Raw genomic sequence first — 18,045 nt, forward strand, 5'->3', positions numbered from 1 at the left:
AAAAAAACCTGTTCTGGCAAACCGGAAAGCATTAGTCCCCAGTGTCCAGACACCGTGGCAGGATGGAAGGCACAATGGTCTGCAGCACCTCACTGCTTCATTATCAGCTTTACGAGATCAGATCATGCTCCCTCAACAGTAACAGTTGCGTGGCCAGCTGTCCCGAACAGAACTGGGAGACAGACGGTGGCTCCACGGCATCTTTAAACCCCATTGTGCATACAGTTTCATCACTGATGTAGTTAAATCCAGATAATAGTGCACAAGTTTAGCATTGCTACCTTGCTCATTTGCATAAAGCATGGCAATGTTTGGTATCTTAAGTTAAAGAGCCAATATATGTAGTGTATATACACTGCAGTACATATAAAGATACATTAACATATCAAAATAACATTAAAAACTGACCATAATACCCATCTCTACTTTTCCGTATATTCATATATATGCTCAGCCTAGTTTAGCCCCACCCATTAACACTGGATTTATACAGGTTTTATCACACTGCTCTTTGCAGGCAGCCAATCAGAAACGAGATCATTTACCTCATAAAGGCAGGTACATTTAACGGCTCCGTTTTAAGTCTTAAAGAATGGTGAAGAGTGTTTTCATTGAATATTTGAGAAATGTAACCACAGGGTCATTATGTTGTCCACTACAAGTGGGGGGAAATGAACGAGTCAAAAAGAAAGAAAAAAAACAAAAACAAAACAATAACAAAAACCTAAAATACACCCCCTTTGAAACGGGGAGGCAGAGCACGGGGGGAGACTACACCTGCTGCGTCCGAAAACAAGGATATATTCAAAACACCGCACGTAATTAACCACACTTCAAAGTCCCAATAACATGAGAGTAAACAAACACAGCTCGAGGATGATGAAGCAAAAGTCCGCCTCAGAAAAAGTTAAACACAGGCGTTTCTGAAAATCAAAACTCCTGATACTGAAACCGAGATCAAAAACCGAGAAAACGCGGAGGAACTTGTTTGCAAAAACTTACGTATCTCCGCAGTTTTTTCTCCGGAGGAGATTTCCTCAGCCAGCCTTGGCAGACGATCTCTCCGCCGCTCATCTTCAGGTCCAGTGGGTTTCTACGTTTCTTCACTCGGATTCAACTCGTATCCAGACGATGCGCTACCTCGCAGAGAGAGCCATCCGCCGACTCTTTCACCGATGCCCAAACTGCGCCAGGCCAGCGGTACCGAGGGCCATTAGTCCCCTGAACTCTCTGTACCACTCTCTGCTTCGGAAAACCAGGGACGAAAACTCGAGTCCGGACTATGCGCGGGAAGCCGTAGCTACGGCGTTATTTATTTATTTATTTTTTGTTATTCTCCACACCCGTTTTCCGACGGACCCCGTTCCCTGCGCTAGAACTGAAGGATAATTCATACTCACGCACAGTCGGACTTCATCTAAACACGAACTACCAGCCAATAGGAGCACGGAAAGGCGGGGCCTGCCTGAACACGGGTGTGGAAGAAAATCCACCACCTCCATGCCACGCCCAGTCAAGTCTGGGGACGAACGGGATTAAAAGGGGCGTGACAAGACCGGGTTTAGAGGCAATTAAGTACTGACGCAATTAAACTGAAATACTGTCTTGTTTTTACACTGTTGCACTCAGACAAGTGCCTGTTTTCTATTTGCTTTTATTTGGATGTGACACATATTCCCTACATAAAGCACAGCTCTACAGTAAAATTATTTGCAAAGGGTATGTTTAGGACATACACTTTAAAATAAATAAGCATTTAAGTTTAAAAGAAATAAAAAAAGCATGAGTGACCTGTTGATGAGTGATAGCCTCTCAAAATAAATTAATCACATTTAAATTTGATTTAAAATATGGGGGCCATGAAACTACGCCAAGGAAGGTACCATTAAAACAGCATTAATTAGTATGGGCTGTGCATTAGTAAACAGACTTTGGTAGTTGTTTTTATTTGTTTATAAACACATTACAGCAAATAGCTTAAATAAGTCAAGTCAGTTTCAATAAAATACTGACATTACGCATTTTTGAATGAAAATATTATACTAATTTAAAATGCCTAATTTAACGCTTATTGGAACAGCGCTCACTGCAGAACAATCCTATTTCGAGTTTTTGGAGCTAATCAAGCCAGTTATATAAGAATTTACAGCACTGAAGTATTAAAACCTATAGATAGAACCTATAATATTCAAATCATACGCGACCCTCAGCTCAGGGCAGTAAATTGGAAAAAGCCACCATCTAGTGGTCAACTACAGTAGTACAGCCTCAATAAATCCATCTATGCCTGTTTTTCCATTAATGCCTTTGTTAATCTAACTCTATGAACAACCTGAATGGGCACAGGTCTAAATTATATCCAGAAAAACAATTCACCTGCCATTTACCAAAAGTTTGCCCACTAGTTACAGCCTCTGCTCGTCTGAGGCTTTTCTCTACATGTTGATTCATAAAAATACACTCTATAAACCCGATTACATTCAGTCAGAGTAAGGTCAGGATATGATCATGCATTTATTTTCTATAACCACATCATCCACAGCTGCAGTGGGTCTGGAGCTTACCTAGAATCACGTGTCGCACACCCTGAATGTGGTGCATGGTCACTCACTCACACCTTTGGACACTTTTGCCTAGCCAATCCACCTTTTTTGAGATCGTGAGCACACCAGAGCACCTTGAGTAAACATATGTATGTATGTATCTTTACACTTATATAGCGCCTTTCTAGACACCCAAGGACGCTTTACAATCCACACTGCTCAGAACACTCAATCCACACACACACTGGTGAGAAGCGGCAGCCAAACGCGCACAGCGTACTCTCGACCAGGAACGACCGTCCACCTGGAGGACTGCATCGGGCACTAGGGTTTCACCCAGGACAGAGTGCCAATCCATTTCTGGGCTCACACTCATTCACTCACACACCAGGACAGTTATTAGACAGAAGCCAATTCACCTATGCTCCATGTTTTTGGACTGTGGGAGGAAACCGGAGTCCCCGGAGGAAACCCACGCAGACACGGGGAGAACATGTAAACTCCACCCAGATGGGACTTGAAGATCCCAGCGCTGGGAGGCGAATGTGCTAACCACTAAGCCACCGTGCTGCCCATATGCAGACACAGGGAGAACACACTACACTCCTCACAGACAGCAGCCTGAGGCAGGGTTCAAACCCACAACCCCAGAACCTTGGAGCTATGTGACAGGGACAATAACGGTCGCGACACAACGCTGCCCTAAAGCTCGGCTCTACAAATAGAGCATAAAATAAAGAATGTTCTGAGAAATCCACTTTCTCAAATACTTCCATCTGCTACTGGAAACCACAGATGATATCACACAAATATGATATATTTAGTTATAATTACATGAGCGTGCTTATAGCTAAAGTTACGGCAGCCCAAACAGTCAATACACAACAATATGAACAAAAACACTGGTAACACTAAAGTATATTAAGCGATGTTTGCGGGTTTTCATTTTCTCTCTTTATGATTTCGGTTCACCACAATCAACTTCTGTGCCACATTTACTTCGTTTGACCTTTAATTTGTTTGATGTGTCATTAGAGGTTTTTAAGTTTGAAACAAACATAAAAATACTCATGAAATAACAATGTTTACACATACACTAGTATTAAGTTAAGCAAACTGGAATGATTTATATAAAATATGCTCATGTTCATGAAAATAAGCCTTTTTTGCAGAAGATCATGACCCACACATTTCCATATTTTGTATTCGTTATGATAGAGTTTCTCTGATTTTATTTATTGGATTTCGATAAATTTATCAAGGAGCTTGCATTTTCTCATTAAAATAAACAACCGCAAAATTCTTAATGAAATCTGAAACAATTTACTACCTCTTACCATCTGCTCCTGTGCATTAGGAAGCCATTATTCAGAAGACATAATTCTCCTCCACCATTTGGCCACATTAGTCAAACTACGAGGACATATGCTGCGATAACAAATCCATGACGTCGTTTTTATAAGAGTTTTTGTAGGAGGTGCCTTCACAGGGGGCAGGAGTGTGAAAACCGTGCAAATGGAATAGTGTCTTTGATGTTGTCGACTCCTAAAACACACTGTAGGTATCTCTCGAAGCCCATCCCAAAGCCACCATGAGGCACTGACCCGAACTCTCGCAGCTGCAAATACCTGCAAAAGGAGAGACAAAGTGGGTAGTGAATTTGCGCTAGAACATACTGAAGTCTGAAATGTGATCTGATCTCACTGTGACCCTACCATGCATATGTGCTGTCCAGTCCAGTCCTAGTGAAAGAGGGAAGGACAAACAAACAGACGGTGAATCGTTATTGTACAATAAGTATGATAAGAAAGATGCATCATCCGTATAAACATGGAAAGCAATAAAATGACTACTTTCAGCTGGACTATTAAAGCTGGCGTACAGTACAGAACAGATTCACTGTGCCTTGGAAGGTCCCACATATCTCTAGGTTTATAAAAGGTTTAGAAAATGGTATACATTCAAAATATATTCTCAGAGTTGGTGTTAGGATTATGAAAGTGGAGAAACTGAAACTTATGGATCTAGTGACTTTGAAGACCACAGTATATTATTTACACAATTTTCATACTAATCCATCCTGTTAGTGACTCATACTGCCCTGGGGATGGGGGAACTTTTATTATGGAAAAGACTGCTTCTATTAAAATGAGCTAAATCACTTCATTACAAAATAAAGATCACTATTCAGTATAACATTATAATCATTAATAGTAACCTCTCAGTGGGAATAATTTAACCCAAATCATTCCAGCAAAACCTCCCTCCACCGTCACTGGACCACCTCACTGCAGGGCTCAAGCTTTCATGCCGATACACATACACTCTCTTGAACACACTGAAGGCTGAATCCTCTGACAACGCTGCTTTTTATTTTAACTACTTCTCTGTAGACCAGTACCTGTATTTCTGACATATCTGAACTCTCACATTCCATTTTGCAATGAAGAATTTACAATATTCCTCACTATATTTGTGCGGATGAAAATGAAATCATTATTAAATATTATATTTTAACAATAATATATTTTCACAGATATTTAAATGTTCCTACGAATGAAAAGAAAAGTGATCTAACTTACAAAACACTACCTTTCAAGCATTTATTAGTAGTGTTACTCTCACCGTGCCAGTCGAGTCTTTAAAAGCTCCAGTCTCTCTTCTCTAAGAGACCCACCACACAGCTCTCCCACACTGGGCACCAAGAGGTCTACAGCAGCAGCCTGAGAACAAAATGAGATGAAATAAATGGTTCGAATTAAATGACCGGGCAAAGCAAAAGGACCGTCCACTCTGACTAGAGCCTGTGAGAGTCTCAAAGATCAGTCAGAGCACAGAAGCAATTTCCACAGGAATAAAATAGTTTCCATTTACACCCCCTTCTATCTGAGGGATGAGAAACATGACAACACTTTCCTTTAGAGTCTCCCACGTTCCAGCTAAGTGTGAGATCATACTACTAGGTAATTATCTTGGACAAAATGATGGTGTGGCAACGACCCTGCCAACCCAGGAAGGAAGATGCCAGAGGCTCTTTATTTATACACAAAAAACAAGTCAAACTGAAACTAAACAGGCTTTCAGCTTAAAATAAACCAAGCAATAAGAGTTTTCTCTCTTCATCCATTCAGCTCTCTGTGGCTCTCCTTCATATACCTGCTGCAGTGCTTTCACCATGTGTCTGACATTAGGAAGATGCCATCAGGTAATTTTAGGATCCAGAGTGAGTGAGACATGTCATGTAGCTGAGGCAGGGCACAGCTGAAGCAAGCCCCATCCATCCACACTTCAGTCGCTCATGCAACATATATATATATATATATATGTACATATATAAAGATGATCTGTTTAAATTATGCAGAAATATCTAGGTAGTACTAGATTATTAAACAGATAAAGATTGTAGCACAATATCTGATAATAAATAAAAGTAAATACATATTGTGAGGGCGGCACAGTGGCGCAGCAGGTAGTGTTGCAGTCACACAGCTCCAGGGACCTGGAGGTTGTGGGTTCGAGTCCCACTCCGGGTGACTGTCTGTGAGGAGTTCTCCCTGTGTCTGCGTGGGTTTCCTCCTGGTGACTGTCTGTGAGGAGTCTGGTGTGTTCTCCCTGTGTCTGCGTGGGTTTCCTCAGGGTGACTGTCTGTGAGGAGTCTGGTGTGTTCTCCCTGTGTCTGCATGGGTTTCCTCTGGGTGACTGTCTGTGAGGAGTTTGGGTGCTCCAGTTTCCTCCCACAGTCCAAAAACACACGTTGGTAGGTGACTCAAAAAGTGTCCGTAGGTGTGAGTGTGTGAGTGAATGTGTGAGTGTGAGTGTGTGAATGTGTGAGTGTGTGTTGCCCTGTGAAGGACTGGTGCCCCCTCCAGGGTGTATTCCTGCCTAATGATTCCAGGTAGACTCTGGACCCACTGCGACTCTTAAGTGGATAAGCAGTTACAAATAATGAATGAAATATTGTGTAACAACAAAGTACAAACTTGTAATATCACACATTCAACCAGGAAAACACCCTGGAAAATACCTCTATATGGGATAGAAAGGCAGTGCAAATACATGAGTCTTACATTAGTCTCAACACCAGGTTTGGCTCTCCATCTGGGCATCCACATATTTCTTTAACTCAGTTAATGACATTCAACTTACTCTACTCCATTCAGTCAAACTAAAGCTGGAATAGATGGAATGTAGAGAGCACTGTATTCAGAGTTCAAGCTCTTTTTCCTGACTTTTCAACACCTAAGATTCTTATCATAAGCAACATTTCATATGTTGGATGCCATTCCAGTTTTTAAAGTAAATTTAACATGGACCAGAAATCACTATTCATTATGTTTCCATTCTGTGACATTTATCTGAGTCAAAGCCAGTATCAGTAAAAGTCTCTGAGCTATCTCTGTGTCTCATGATAAAAGGTAAGAAGTGGACTATGATTTTGTTGGTTAAAAAGATCCTTCTTCAACCCATGGAGATTAGAATTGGATTTGCTAAATGTTATGAGAACTTAGATATGACCGGAGAAATTATTTAAAACAAAATTTTCCTGGTGTTTTTAAATTTGGCTCTGTGCTCATTCTCACCGTATGCCTGGGCTGGTCCTCGTTGTCTCTGGCGTAAAAAGGCTTCAAGTCATACGGATAATCCGTCACAAAGACTGGAACATTCCCACAATGCTTTACTAGGAACTTTTCATGCTCTGTTTGAAGATCACAGCCCCACTACTGAGGAGAACGAGTGGATGAGTTTGGAGAGATCCAGAGTGACAGAGTAAGAGAGAAACATATATGCAAATTAATCATGTGTTTCACGAAAGGAGAAAGAGTTTATATTTCGACGTAGATCCACTTGCCTCTGGTTTGAAGGTGAACTGTTCTGAGCTGTGGTTAAGTATTTCAATTGCCTCTGTATAAGAAATGCTACAGAACAAAAGGTTGATAGAGAATTAATCAACAATAATTCGGGGGAAAAATAAATAAATATAATATATTATATATTATATACTAACTGGCTAACTGACAATGAATATGACAAGTAAAGACCATACGTACACATTAAAACTTCGCTTCAACATGAGGTTCACTTGTTCCTTTACAGAATAGACAAAGGGTTAACACACTTCTCTTATTTGAAAAGCAGAAAATGACGGAAAGAACAAGGAGTCTTACCCTGTGAGCGGGTGAGTTATATTTGTGGAATAATTCCACATCCTCTGCGCAGTGGGAGAGCAGATGCTCTGTACTAGCCTTGAACAGTTCTTCCATTACCTAAAAATTGGAATATTCAAACCCATAAATCTTTTATACCACTGTATATTTAATCTGGATTACGCAAACACAAATCAGACACAGTACATTTACATTGATTTGCCTTTTCTGGAAATGCAAATGGAAATATTAATAGAAAACAAAAGGTGTGTTTACTTTATGCACTGGGTGGGGAGATACCCCTCTAACTGATGCTTGGATTAGGGCATGGTGACCTTGGATGCATCATTAATTAATACCCAAACTATGCATACACAAATGAATGTGTGTCTAAAATACGTGGCCTTTAAAGCAGCTGAAATCACGAATTATAAGGAGTGACCACAACCTTTTGGAAATACAGTGTATGAATAATAATAATAATAATAATAAAACTACTGTGGGATGAAATGAAATGGGGCCAGTTACTATAAAATGAATTGTTAACAAGTCCTCAGTACATTTCATTATTTTATACCCTGTTAACCTTTTGGTTTTGAAGTCCTAAAATCCTTTTAAAGTTGAGAAATATCACACCAAAGCCTTGTAATGGTATCGTTTATTCAGCAGTGTCAGTAAGACTCAGTGGCTAACCTTCATGAGCTCCTCCAGGGACTGGATGAAGGAGATTTCTGCCTCAACCATATAAAACTCAGCCAGGTGCCTCCTGCTCTGGGAATTCTCTGCTCTGAATGTTGGTCCAAAGGTATAGACAGCCGGAAAAGCTCTACAGTATTCAGAAAAAAAAAAACCCAGAAACACTGAAAACAGGAAACCGTGAATTAAATTATTGGATTATTACATTGCTACTGTTTTCCTGTGTCATAGATTAACTTGTTATTCAAGTGATACAGAGTGTTGGACAGATTGTTTACCAGAGGAAAGATTCATGTGATATTTGTTTCAGATTTTGAAGGCTAAGGATTATAGGCCATTTTAATTTGAAAATACTAACTATCATTTACACTCTCTCACTGCATGGTAAATGGAACAATAGCAATGGTCTAAAACTGGAGACACAAGAGTGTTACAACAGTGACAGCAGATATTACCATCACTAATTTTATGGAATGTAATGTTAAGGAACAGCGGTGCAGATCTCTGATCATTTTTACATAAGAAATACATAATGCATAATACTACAGATTACATTAAGACAGAAAAAAGTGGAAATGTACCCTGCATATTGCATGTTTTAACTTTAAATTACAGAACAAACATGTTATCCATTGTGGTTGCTATGTGGTCAGCTCTAAACTGCACTCAATGGCCAAAAGTGTCCAGTCATTTTAGAGTAAAGACCCTGTTTAGTTTCCTGCTGTTCTATTCTTTGACTCATACAATCTTTAGAGTTGTTTTGAAGCCTAGTGTGTGAGTGTGTGTGGTGGGGGTGGTCACATAATGGTTACAGAAATGGGTTTGAAACCTGAAGGTCGCACATTCGATTCCTACAAATGGCAGGAAAGTGGTGTTGGGGGGAATGAAGGAACAGTACTGTCTCCTAGCTCAGCATCCACAGCAAGTCATGTTACTCTAAACTGCTTCCCAGACAATGGGATAGTTGCCTACCAGTTTGTTTGAGAGTGTGCTCATTGCCCCTAGTGCACTTGTGTGTTTGGGTGTGTGTACTGACTGGAACAGATGAGTTAATTGTGGAAGACATATCTTATTGTATGCTGTACAATGACAAATATGGAAGTGGGTAAATATAGAAAAACCCCAACCTTTTTAGTAGCTCTTACCCTGCCATTACTTCCAGGTGTAGCTGCCCTGAGACAGTAAGATAGGAGGGCACAGAGAAGAAATGGGGATTCTCTTCATCCAGGCTGTGTTCATTTCCTGCAGGCTTCCAATAGAAAACATTACATTTTCAGCTTAGAGTGAGGATGAAAAAGTTAATAGTGTGGATAGCATCAGAGATACAGCAGGCAATATTTACAATCAGTAAACAGCCAAAGATTCATATATTAGTAAAGAGGACTGCGTTTATGTCTGCCCAGCAGCTTTAGGGCTTCTAGGACGGTAGCTATACACCTTCTAAATCATTGTTGAGAGAAATTGAACCATTCATCAAGGCCAGGCTCACTGTCATGCCGGACAGCGAAAAAACAAGCCATTCAGAGCCTCAGTCCATAAAGAACCTCTGTGATGACCATGGATCAGAAATCACTATTGTTTATGATGCGTCTGTGATCAGACTATTATTTCTTTGCTTCACGAGCACTGTTTTGTAGAAATATATTGTGCAAACAAATGACACGTCTATGCTTTCCATCAATAAAAATGAACAATATTTACTTGTATAACTTTGATTAACTGTATGACCAAATGTTTGTGGCCATGTAATAACTACATTACTTCTGAAATCAAGGATATAACAAGGTTGTTCTGTTGGGAATATACAAACCATGGATCACTTGTGCACACAGTGTGTGCAATTATAATCAGCTAAATTCAGTAATTATAAAGGGTGTCTACAAACTACATGCATAATTACAGGCTACAGCCCATCCACAGCTAAGCATAACTTGTTGGCCACACCCAAGAATTCATCATTGGCTACAGAAATGCTGTCTGATTATTTTAGATGTACATTACCAAAGTATTGTATATAAATAGAGACAATGCACACAAAGGTAAAATTGATGGTAGAGCAGTAAAGATTTAGACTTACTTCAACTTGGAAGAGTTCCCCTGCTCCTTCACAGTCGTTTGATGTAATTACAGGTGTGTGGATTTGCACAAAGTCATTATCCTGAAGTAACAGGTAAAAACAAACTCATTATGAAAGTAATAGTGGTGAAGGTGGAATACCTACAGCTACTGAAAAGTGCACTTCAAGAAACAAACCAAAGGAGTTTTACACGGAAAAAATTGTGGATTGCAGCAGTGGCCTCACTCCGTATCCTAAGCAAGGAACTGAACACATTGGTTCGACATCTCAGGTGAGGAAACTGTCGAATATACTCCAGGGAATGGTGTCCCTTGATCTTAAAGGGAAAGTCCTGTAAAAGAAACTCCAAGTGTTAAATGTTAGGTCAAAACTGCAATTTTAAGGCATTTTCATGGAAAATAATAATATTCAGAATAAGCAGTGGCCCCAAAAACATTTGGACACCTTAACTATATTACCATTTTTAAATTGTAACAATGCTCTTTAGGTCACTGAAGGAATGTTGTAAAAATATTTTTATTTCAGAGAAAAATACCAAACTTCACTACACATGCTGTCACTGGTGACATTTGCATTGTTTCAAACCTGCAGAGGTCTTCAAAGAAACCACGCAAAACATAAAATATTAAACACGAGTTGACTTTTGAAAGAAAACTTTGACAAAATGAAAATTACAGTCCTGAAAAGGTTCATTCATTCATTCTTTCATTAACCAAACTGATTCAACAACATAGAGAACTTGCCACAGGGTTGCACTCCCCAACCACTTCAATCTTTTGGGCCTGTAACTCCACCCTCTGCTTGTGGCTGGGGCTCTTTTCCAAGCTTCCTGTTATATCAACTGCACAGCCAAAGGTAAGTCCTCTGAACATGAAAAGACATATTTGAGGTTCAGGGTTAGAGTAAAATAACATATTATTTTATGTTTTCAGAGCTCTTTGATGCTCCAAGATGCTGCAAGTCTGAAGATGAAATGGTTATGAAAATTCTGTCAGATGCTTGACACAATGTTTCCTTACAGTTTTGATGTTTGAGCTACCAACATTTTATTGTAACCTTAAATAGGAAGCCATATTGGTTTATCTGTGATGCATCATTTTTCAACACCCCATTATGTACTATTAATCCTCCTACCAACAGTAATAGTAACAGTAATAGTAAAACCAATAAAGATATGGGGATGGTTTCCCAGACAGTGATTAAGCTCAGTTCTGGACTACACAGCATTTTGAAATGTGATATTTAATTGAAAGGAGTAAATAGTCCAAGACTAAGCTTTATCACTGTCTGTTAAACCAGCCCTTGGAGTCTGGAGGTCAGAAGAGGACATGCACAGTTAAAAGAAGAACTATCACCTGGTGTTTAGGTCTGAGCTGGCCACTACCTGGAGAGGGTGCAAGGAGCTTCCATCACTCACATGTAGAAAGAGGTTGTTCTTCTGTAATCTGACAGAACGCACCCAGCCCTGAGGAACACACCAGGCCGTGAATTTAAAGAACATATGGTGTTATTATATCTGGCACTAGACATATTATCTGTTCCATGATCATGTATGACTCTATAAGCAGTCAGGTTTCTCCTCTAGTGATGCTTCACCATGTTATAAAATAGTGTAACAATACACACACATCTACTGCTGGAAACACCAGAGATTCTGCACCAACAGTTGCCATCAGTTCATTGCAGTCAATTTTAAATTTTGTTTAAAAATTTTAATATCGACAAACCCAAGAGGTTTTTTTTTAAGGTGATGCCATGTTGCTTTCAGTTCTTGGCAGTTTTTCTGTGGCTTGTGAGATAAATTTTGGCCATATCGTCATAACAAAGCAACATAATCTTTAATGCCACAAACGTAACGCGAAGAGCAGTAAATAAACATATACATAAAGGTATGATACTTTTTTTTTTTTTTTTTTTGATGGGAAACTGATGTGCTGCTCCATTGAGTTAATCAAACAATTTATTGCGGAAAGACCCAAAATATATGGCCAGGTGCTGTAACATTTACTGATCTCTCACAAAGCTCAGTGTAAGGCTGGTACCTGTATTCTGATGCTTGAGCCAGAGTCCAGACTGGTCAGTGCCTCTCTGACCCTGGTTTTCTTAGCGGAGCTGCAGTAATTCTGTTTTCTGACACATGAACTGAGCCATGAAACACATACAGCTCTCCGCAACACCATCAGCCTGCTCGTTATCATTGTAGCGCACAGTGAGGGAGCAGTTAGCTCTCCGGCTTAAGAAGAAAAAGGGGAAATCATTCCTACGTTGCAGCTAAAGGCGAGTGTCCAGTGTCTTTTACTGACTTACAGGACTTTCGCGTTGCTCTCAGCGCAACTTCCTGCTTAGACGCCGTCCGATTGGTTGGGTGCAGCTATGAATTGTGGGAAATGTAGTTTGTGACTGTGTGAGTAAAAGGAACATTATATTGGACGTCAAGTTCGCTTAAAACGAATAAGTGAATCATGTAACACGGATCCTTTCGCTTACACACACGCGCTAAGACTTTTTCTATAATGTAGTTTTTATTTAAATATGAAATGATTTACCAATATAATGTTAAAAACAGAGTATTAAAAAACAAATTAAAATGTTTTTTTCGTGAAGATATCTGTTTATTGAATTTTCATTAACATAATATTTTTAATATCGCATTATTTTTTCATTATATCTGTGAATCTGTATGAGGTGGAGAACAGAGCCTTGTTAATTCAAAAATAATAATAATAATAAAAATAAAAAAATAAACGTCAACACATGAATAATTGTAAACAGCGCCTAAGGTTACCATAGCTGTTGTTGTGGTTTTTAAAGCCTGCGGTTCCCCTTAGGGATGGGGCTATGTGATGTCACCTTTTACATTTCATGGGGGTTACTGTGTCAGTGGAAAAGCAATCAGTGAAAAGCACGTTGAGCCGTGCCGGACTGAATCAAGTCAAGCCGATGCCATGCAGAAGAAAAGCGCCATTAGTATCCCCACCGGCCCACAAGCCACAACAATGCATGGGCCCACATTGGGACATCATAGATTTGACATTTAATTACTTATTATTTATGATTTCAAATTTCTGATGGACTTTTCGGTCTCCTAAGTATATGAATTACATGTACTTATTAAATGGGTATCAATTAAATGGTATATTTATTCATGCCTTGATAGCAAACAAACAAAAACACAAATAAATAATAGTACAATTTTTTTTACTTTCATTTATTTATTTATTTATTTTTTTGTTTCTTTAAATACTGAGACCATACTCAGGTTTCCAATGAGATGTCTAAGGAGTCTGTAAGTATATATTTTTTCCACTTGGCCAGTTGAAACTTGCTGAGATTTTTAAATACCTAACCAATGCACAGTGCTTCTGGAGTCAGCACAGTGCTCTCTGGGTTTATCACACTCTATGGGTCCGGATTGAATGTGATGAGAGCAGCAGTACAGTGTTAAGAGTTTCTGGACAAAGTCTGGCAGCTCTGCTGGACATTAGCCTGAGACTTGTCCTCACTGAGGCCTCGTAAAACACAGATTTGTTGTTCTAGTGACATATTTGGTCTGCCACCATGCCCCCATACTTTCTGTGTATCCATGTAATAAGTCTAAAACAGAATGATTTGCCTATGGTGCACATACATTGCTAATTTTTGATTGGTAGACTATTCTCAGTCCTGTAGTGACACTGAGTGTCTGATCCACTCTTACCACCAGAACACACCCTATCACAACACCACAACATCAGGGTCACTGCAGTGTTGAAAATAATCCACCACCCAGATTATACCTCGTCTGTGGTGGTCCAGTTGGGGTCCAGACCATTAAAGCACACAGTGAAAAGATAGATTACAGTGTACAGAGTGAAACTGTATGAAAAAACGGACAAACAAAGAGTAGAGAATCAAGGAGGAGCTAGTAAGAGTAGTGTACATATGTTTATGGAGCACCTCCCAATATTGTGATTACACTGCAGTTACTTTTGGAGCCGCTGGGTGGCGCAGTAGCTCCACTGAGCTCATACACCCTGCTGCATCAGCCACCAGACAAATCTATTTAATTACTTATTTATCAGCCGAGCATCTTTACGAATGTTTTATTAATGTAGGTACAGTGTCTCCACGGGCTTGGTCTCACCACTGGCAATGCCAATGTTATTCTTTCCACCAAGTAATTTGAGTGTATTTATCCCTGCTTTTTCCCTCTGTCAGATATAGTGCTGACTGCTTTGGGAGTGTTTTGTGAATAACAAATTCTCTTATTAAGCCATTTTTAGCTATTAGTCAGCCCATATATCTTCCGCAATTAAAAAAACAACAACAACAAAATGCTAATGAGGGGTACTAATGAATGGAACATAATGGGGAAAGGAGCTAGCATGGTGCCATTTAGCCTTGTTATGTAAACTAGCCCTTTTCTGGCATCTGTTACCAGTAAGTAATCGACAACTCATTCTGAAATTGATAAAAAAGATTGTTGCAAAACATACGTCACACGGTAGCCATTTCTACACAGGGACTGAATTAAGAGATCTAGCATATAATGATAATTTCTTTATGTCTGGTAAAAGACTAGAGTGGCTACATTGTGGCCCACACCACCCCTCTGTCTCTATGTATTAGTTTGGTCTGACAGTGCTTTTGGACGTCCTTATTGGCCACTGTCGCTTTGCCTCAGTCGATATGCGATTAGCCAAAACAAACAAGTATCTTGTTTTAAAAGGCCTGAGCTCAGCCAGGGCGACCGGACCCCTCCTCTCAGTTCAAGAGGCTCCTCACCTCCTGTCCGTCCAGCGATACAAGATGTATTGACTCTTTATTCATGGGGACTATCATCAATTCCTCTGCAGTACACCATCTCGGGAGGGGCATCGATCTTGGCCAGCACGCCTCGTTTAGTTCTGATGAGGCCAATAAAGTGATGTAATTTCAGGAGATGAGTTCAGGGAGCTCAACCCCATGTCTAAAAACCAGCCAACTCCAAAAGGGCTGCTTTGTGTATAATCTGGACCACCAAGGGATGCTAGGCTATCTTCCACGTGAAGCGGTGTTAATGTATTCTAGGCTCTCCTTCTATTTACAGAACAGAACAGTGGCATTATGGTGTGGCAATGATGACTATTATTCCTAGGGGTGAGAAAATGTGTACATGATACATACCACATGCTGCATAAGCAAAAGTCATACAGGCCTACACTAATGCATTTTGAAATTACTGAGTGTATGTGAGGCTGTAGCTGCACTATTTTTTGCACTAACACAGCACTGACACACCTGAGTCAATAAATCAGCCGAGGATACAGCTTCTGATCTGTGGAATCAGGTGCATTCCTGCTGCTGTACAAGAGAAAATGAATGAGTTTTAAGACACAGATCACAATTTTTTATCAGCAATAAATTACATACAGCACCATATACCACACGATAAACAATATGTTAAGACGTTTGTAGCCACCCCTAATTCTGCTACTTTTAGATGCCACAGTTCAGTTGTACGCACACAGATTGCAAAAGCTTCCAACTAAATGGGACACTTCAGAAGAGCTGCATGAGTCTAAGATCATCTTGTTTAGTGCCAACTATTCATGCATAAATCCTCCAAGCATGTAGCTCAAGAGCAGTATATTTAAATCACTTTAGGATGAATAAAAATGGCTTTTGTCATTTTGAAATAAACATACAACATCTTTACCTTAACTACATTAATGTCCTTACAGATATGCTTTTGCTTCACCAAAGGGGAAAACTACTCTTGACTTCAGAAAAAAAAATGTTAGAAGCAAGTGTCCACAAACATTTGGCTGAATATCCTGCTTACCACCTAACTTTGGTGACAACAAATTTAAATAGTTATTAATCCTATCAAATATTTATTCTACTTTCTGGTGCATTTTTTTTCTGTCAGATCCAATTTCAATGTATTGTTCATGCATAAAAATGGCGAAAAACCAAGCGTAATTCAGCTGTAATAGTGAGACCACATTTGAATTACGGCTGTGAGGAAAGTGAAACAATGGAGGAAAGGTATCAGGGTTTGTTCTCGCTATTGATCTTATGGAATTGTCATTGCTTAAAGTTTCATGAGCTTAGCTAGACAAATCCTTCAGGAAAAGGCCAATATCTCTGCAGCAACACCTAAGCGCCCACATATCTGTTCCACCCTTTTGTTTGAGGAGGACTGATAAGAGAAAGCGAGACTTCAGTGTCCCTATTATACTGATTCCCTCTGTGATGTCTAGAGTTTCTAGTTTTCAGCAGCTGAGAAAAAGCTATACTCATAACTGTTATTTTGTTTTTTCCATGTCTGGGTGGTAATATTGAGATTTGGTAATGCTATTGTTTACTTTAGAATGTTAACATTACAGCTAACATTAATAGGATTTTAATAGAAGTTTTCTAAATGTGTTAAATTTATTAGTAGCATGTCAAGGTTAGAATGACTAGCATAACTATAAGGTTTTTCAGTTCCTGTTAATAGCATATTAACTATAGCATGCTAACAGAGCTAATTAAAAATAGCATGTTAAATACAATAGCATGTTAATTGTACTATACTAATGCTAATGGGATTAATGCAAACATTCAAATAAGCAGCATGTTAACAGCATGTAAATGTTAATAGCATATTGACAGGAATATGTCTTGGTGCATTATGACATGTAATACAAAGTCTACAAAAAAGGGATATGGTAACAAATAAGATTACAATAAAAAATTACATAAGTAAATAAATCTAAAAGTGCCTATGTGAAGGAGCTTCAGCAACAATATAGAATATAAATAAGACATAACCATTTATTGTAAGAGCTTCTAACAATCTGTAAAATAACATTTACTATGTTGAGTGCAAATACACGAATGTCATAACGGAACCCGAGCTAATAACACCTTCAAACCTATTTATGTTGTGTATGCAAAGAGAACAAAAACTAAATTCATCTGAATTAAAAATGACAAAGCTAACAATTTTCCAGTGCAACAAGCATTTAAAAAAACACTGAAATATGCCTGTACTCTTTACTCTCTGTAATCAGAACCAATACGTTTGATGTTGATTAGCAAATTTCTATAGCATTGTAACACCACAGTGTAACAGCTTTTTTTTTTTCTTCTCAATACCATCATGTTTCCACAAACTACTGTAGCCTTCTGCTTAAACCTTAATTAACATACATGAGATTGGTCCCTTGGCAGTGGCAAACTTGGCTGTGAAGGTGAGAATCAGACAGCACGCAGCCTCTAGATAAACAAAGGCAAGGTTAGTCCAAAAACAGCCGAGGAATTTATCATTCCGACAGAGCCAAAACACATCCCCGTGTAGTCCTTATGAAGAGAGACATGTAAATATTAATACATAGCCTCGGCAGCATGCTAGGTTATTGTGCAGTTGATTTTACATCGCAGAGCTAATGCAGTACACTATTAAATAAAGACAATAGGATGGCACTCACTGTCCAAAGTTGCTTTGAGAGGTTTACATTGTGTGAGGCTAATTCGTCTCTGATAGATGTTTAGCAGCTGCTCTCTCAGTGGACATCTCCACACAAATTCATGAGTAATTACCTCTGTTTATGGAGACAAGACCCACTACTCACTAATT

At 39.2% G+C, this 18,045-nt stretch overlaps 2 protein-coding genes across 3 annotated transcripts in view; both read right to left on the reverse strand.

Annotated features, from left to right (window-relative positions):
• gab2 (GRB2-associated binding protein 2) overlaps positions 1 to 1,291 on the reverse strand; it is a 55,162-nt gene extending 53,871 nt beyond the window's left edge. For both annotated transcript variants that reach the window (XM_066665643.1, XM_066665635.1), the window contains exon 1: positions 1,003 to 1,291. In XM_066665643.1, coding sequence (XP_066521740.1) covers positions 1,003 to 1,074 — 72 coding nt within the window. In that variant the 5' untranslated portion in view covers positions 1,075 to 1,291. The remainder of the gene's footprint in view (positions 1 to 1,002) is intronic.
• Positions 1,292 to 2,051: 760 nt separating this feature from the next.
• nars2 (asparaginyl-tRNA synthetase 2, mitochondrial) lies at positions 2,052 to 12,754 on the reverse strand. Its single transcript, XM_066678801.1, has 14 exons — positions 12,503 to 12,754; positions 11,816 to 11,925; positions 11,204 to 11,324; positions 10,651 to 10,791; positions 10,461 to 10,541; positions 9,529 to 9,632; positions 8,381 to 8,513; positions 7,709 to 7,807; positions 7,592 to 7,629; positions 7,393 to 7,459; positions 7,124 to 7,261; positions 5,169 to 5,266; positions 4,259 to 4,285; positions 2,052 to 4,171 (listed from the first exon to the last, which is right to left on the reverse strand). The coding sequence occupies exons 1-14, from the start codon at positions 12,656 to 12,658 to the stop codon at positions 4,027 to 4,029; spliced, it is 1,458 nt and encodes a 485-aa protein (XP_066534898.1). The 5' UTR covers positions 12,659 to 12,754; the 3' UTR covers positions 2,052 to 4,026.
• Between the last annotated feature and the right edge of the window lie 5,291 nt (positions 12,755 to 18,045).

This window comes from Hoplias malabaricus, chromosome 1 (genome assembly GCF_029633855.1).
Source record: "Hoplias malabaricus isolate fHopMal1 chromosome 1, fHopMal1.hap1, whole genome shotgun sequence".
NCBI classification, from domain to species: Eukaryota; Metazoa; Chordata; class Actinopteri; order Characiformes; family Erythrinidae; genus Hoplias; species Hoplias malabaricus.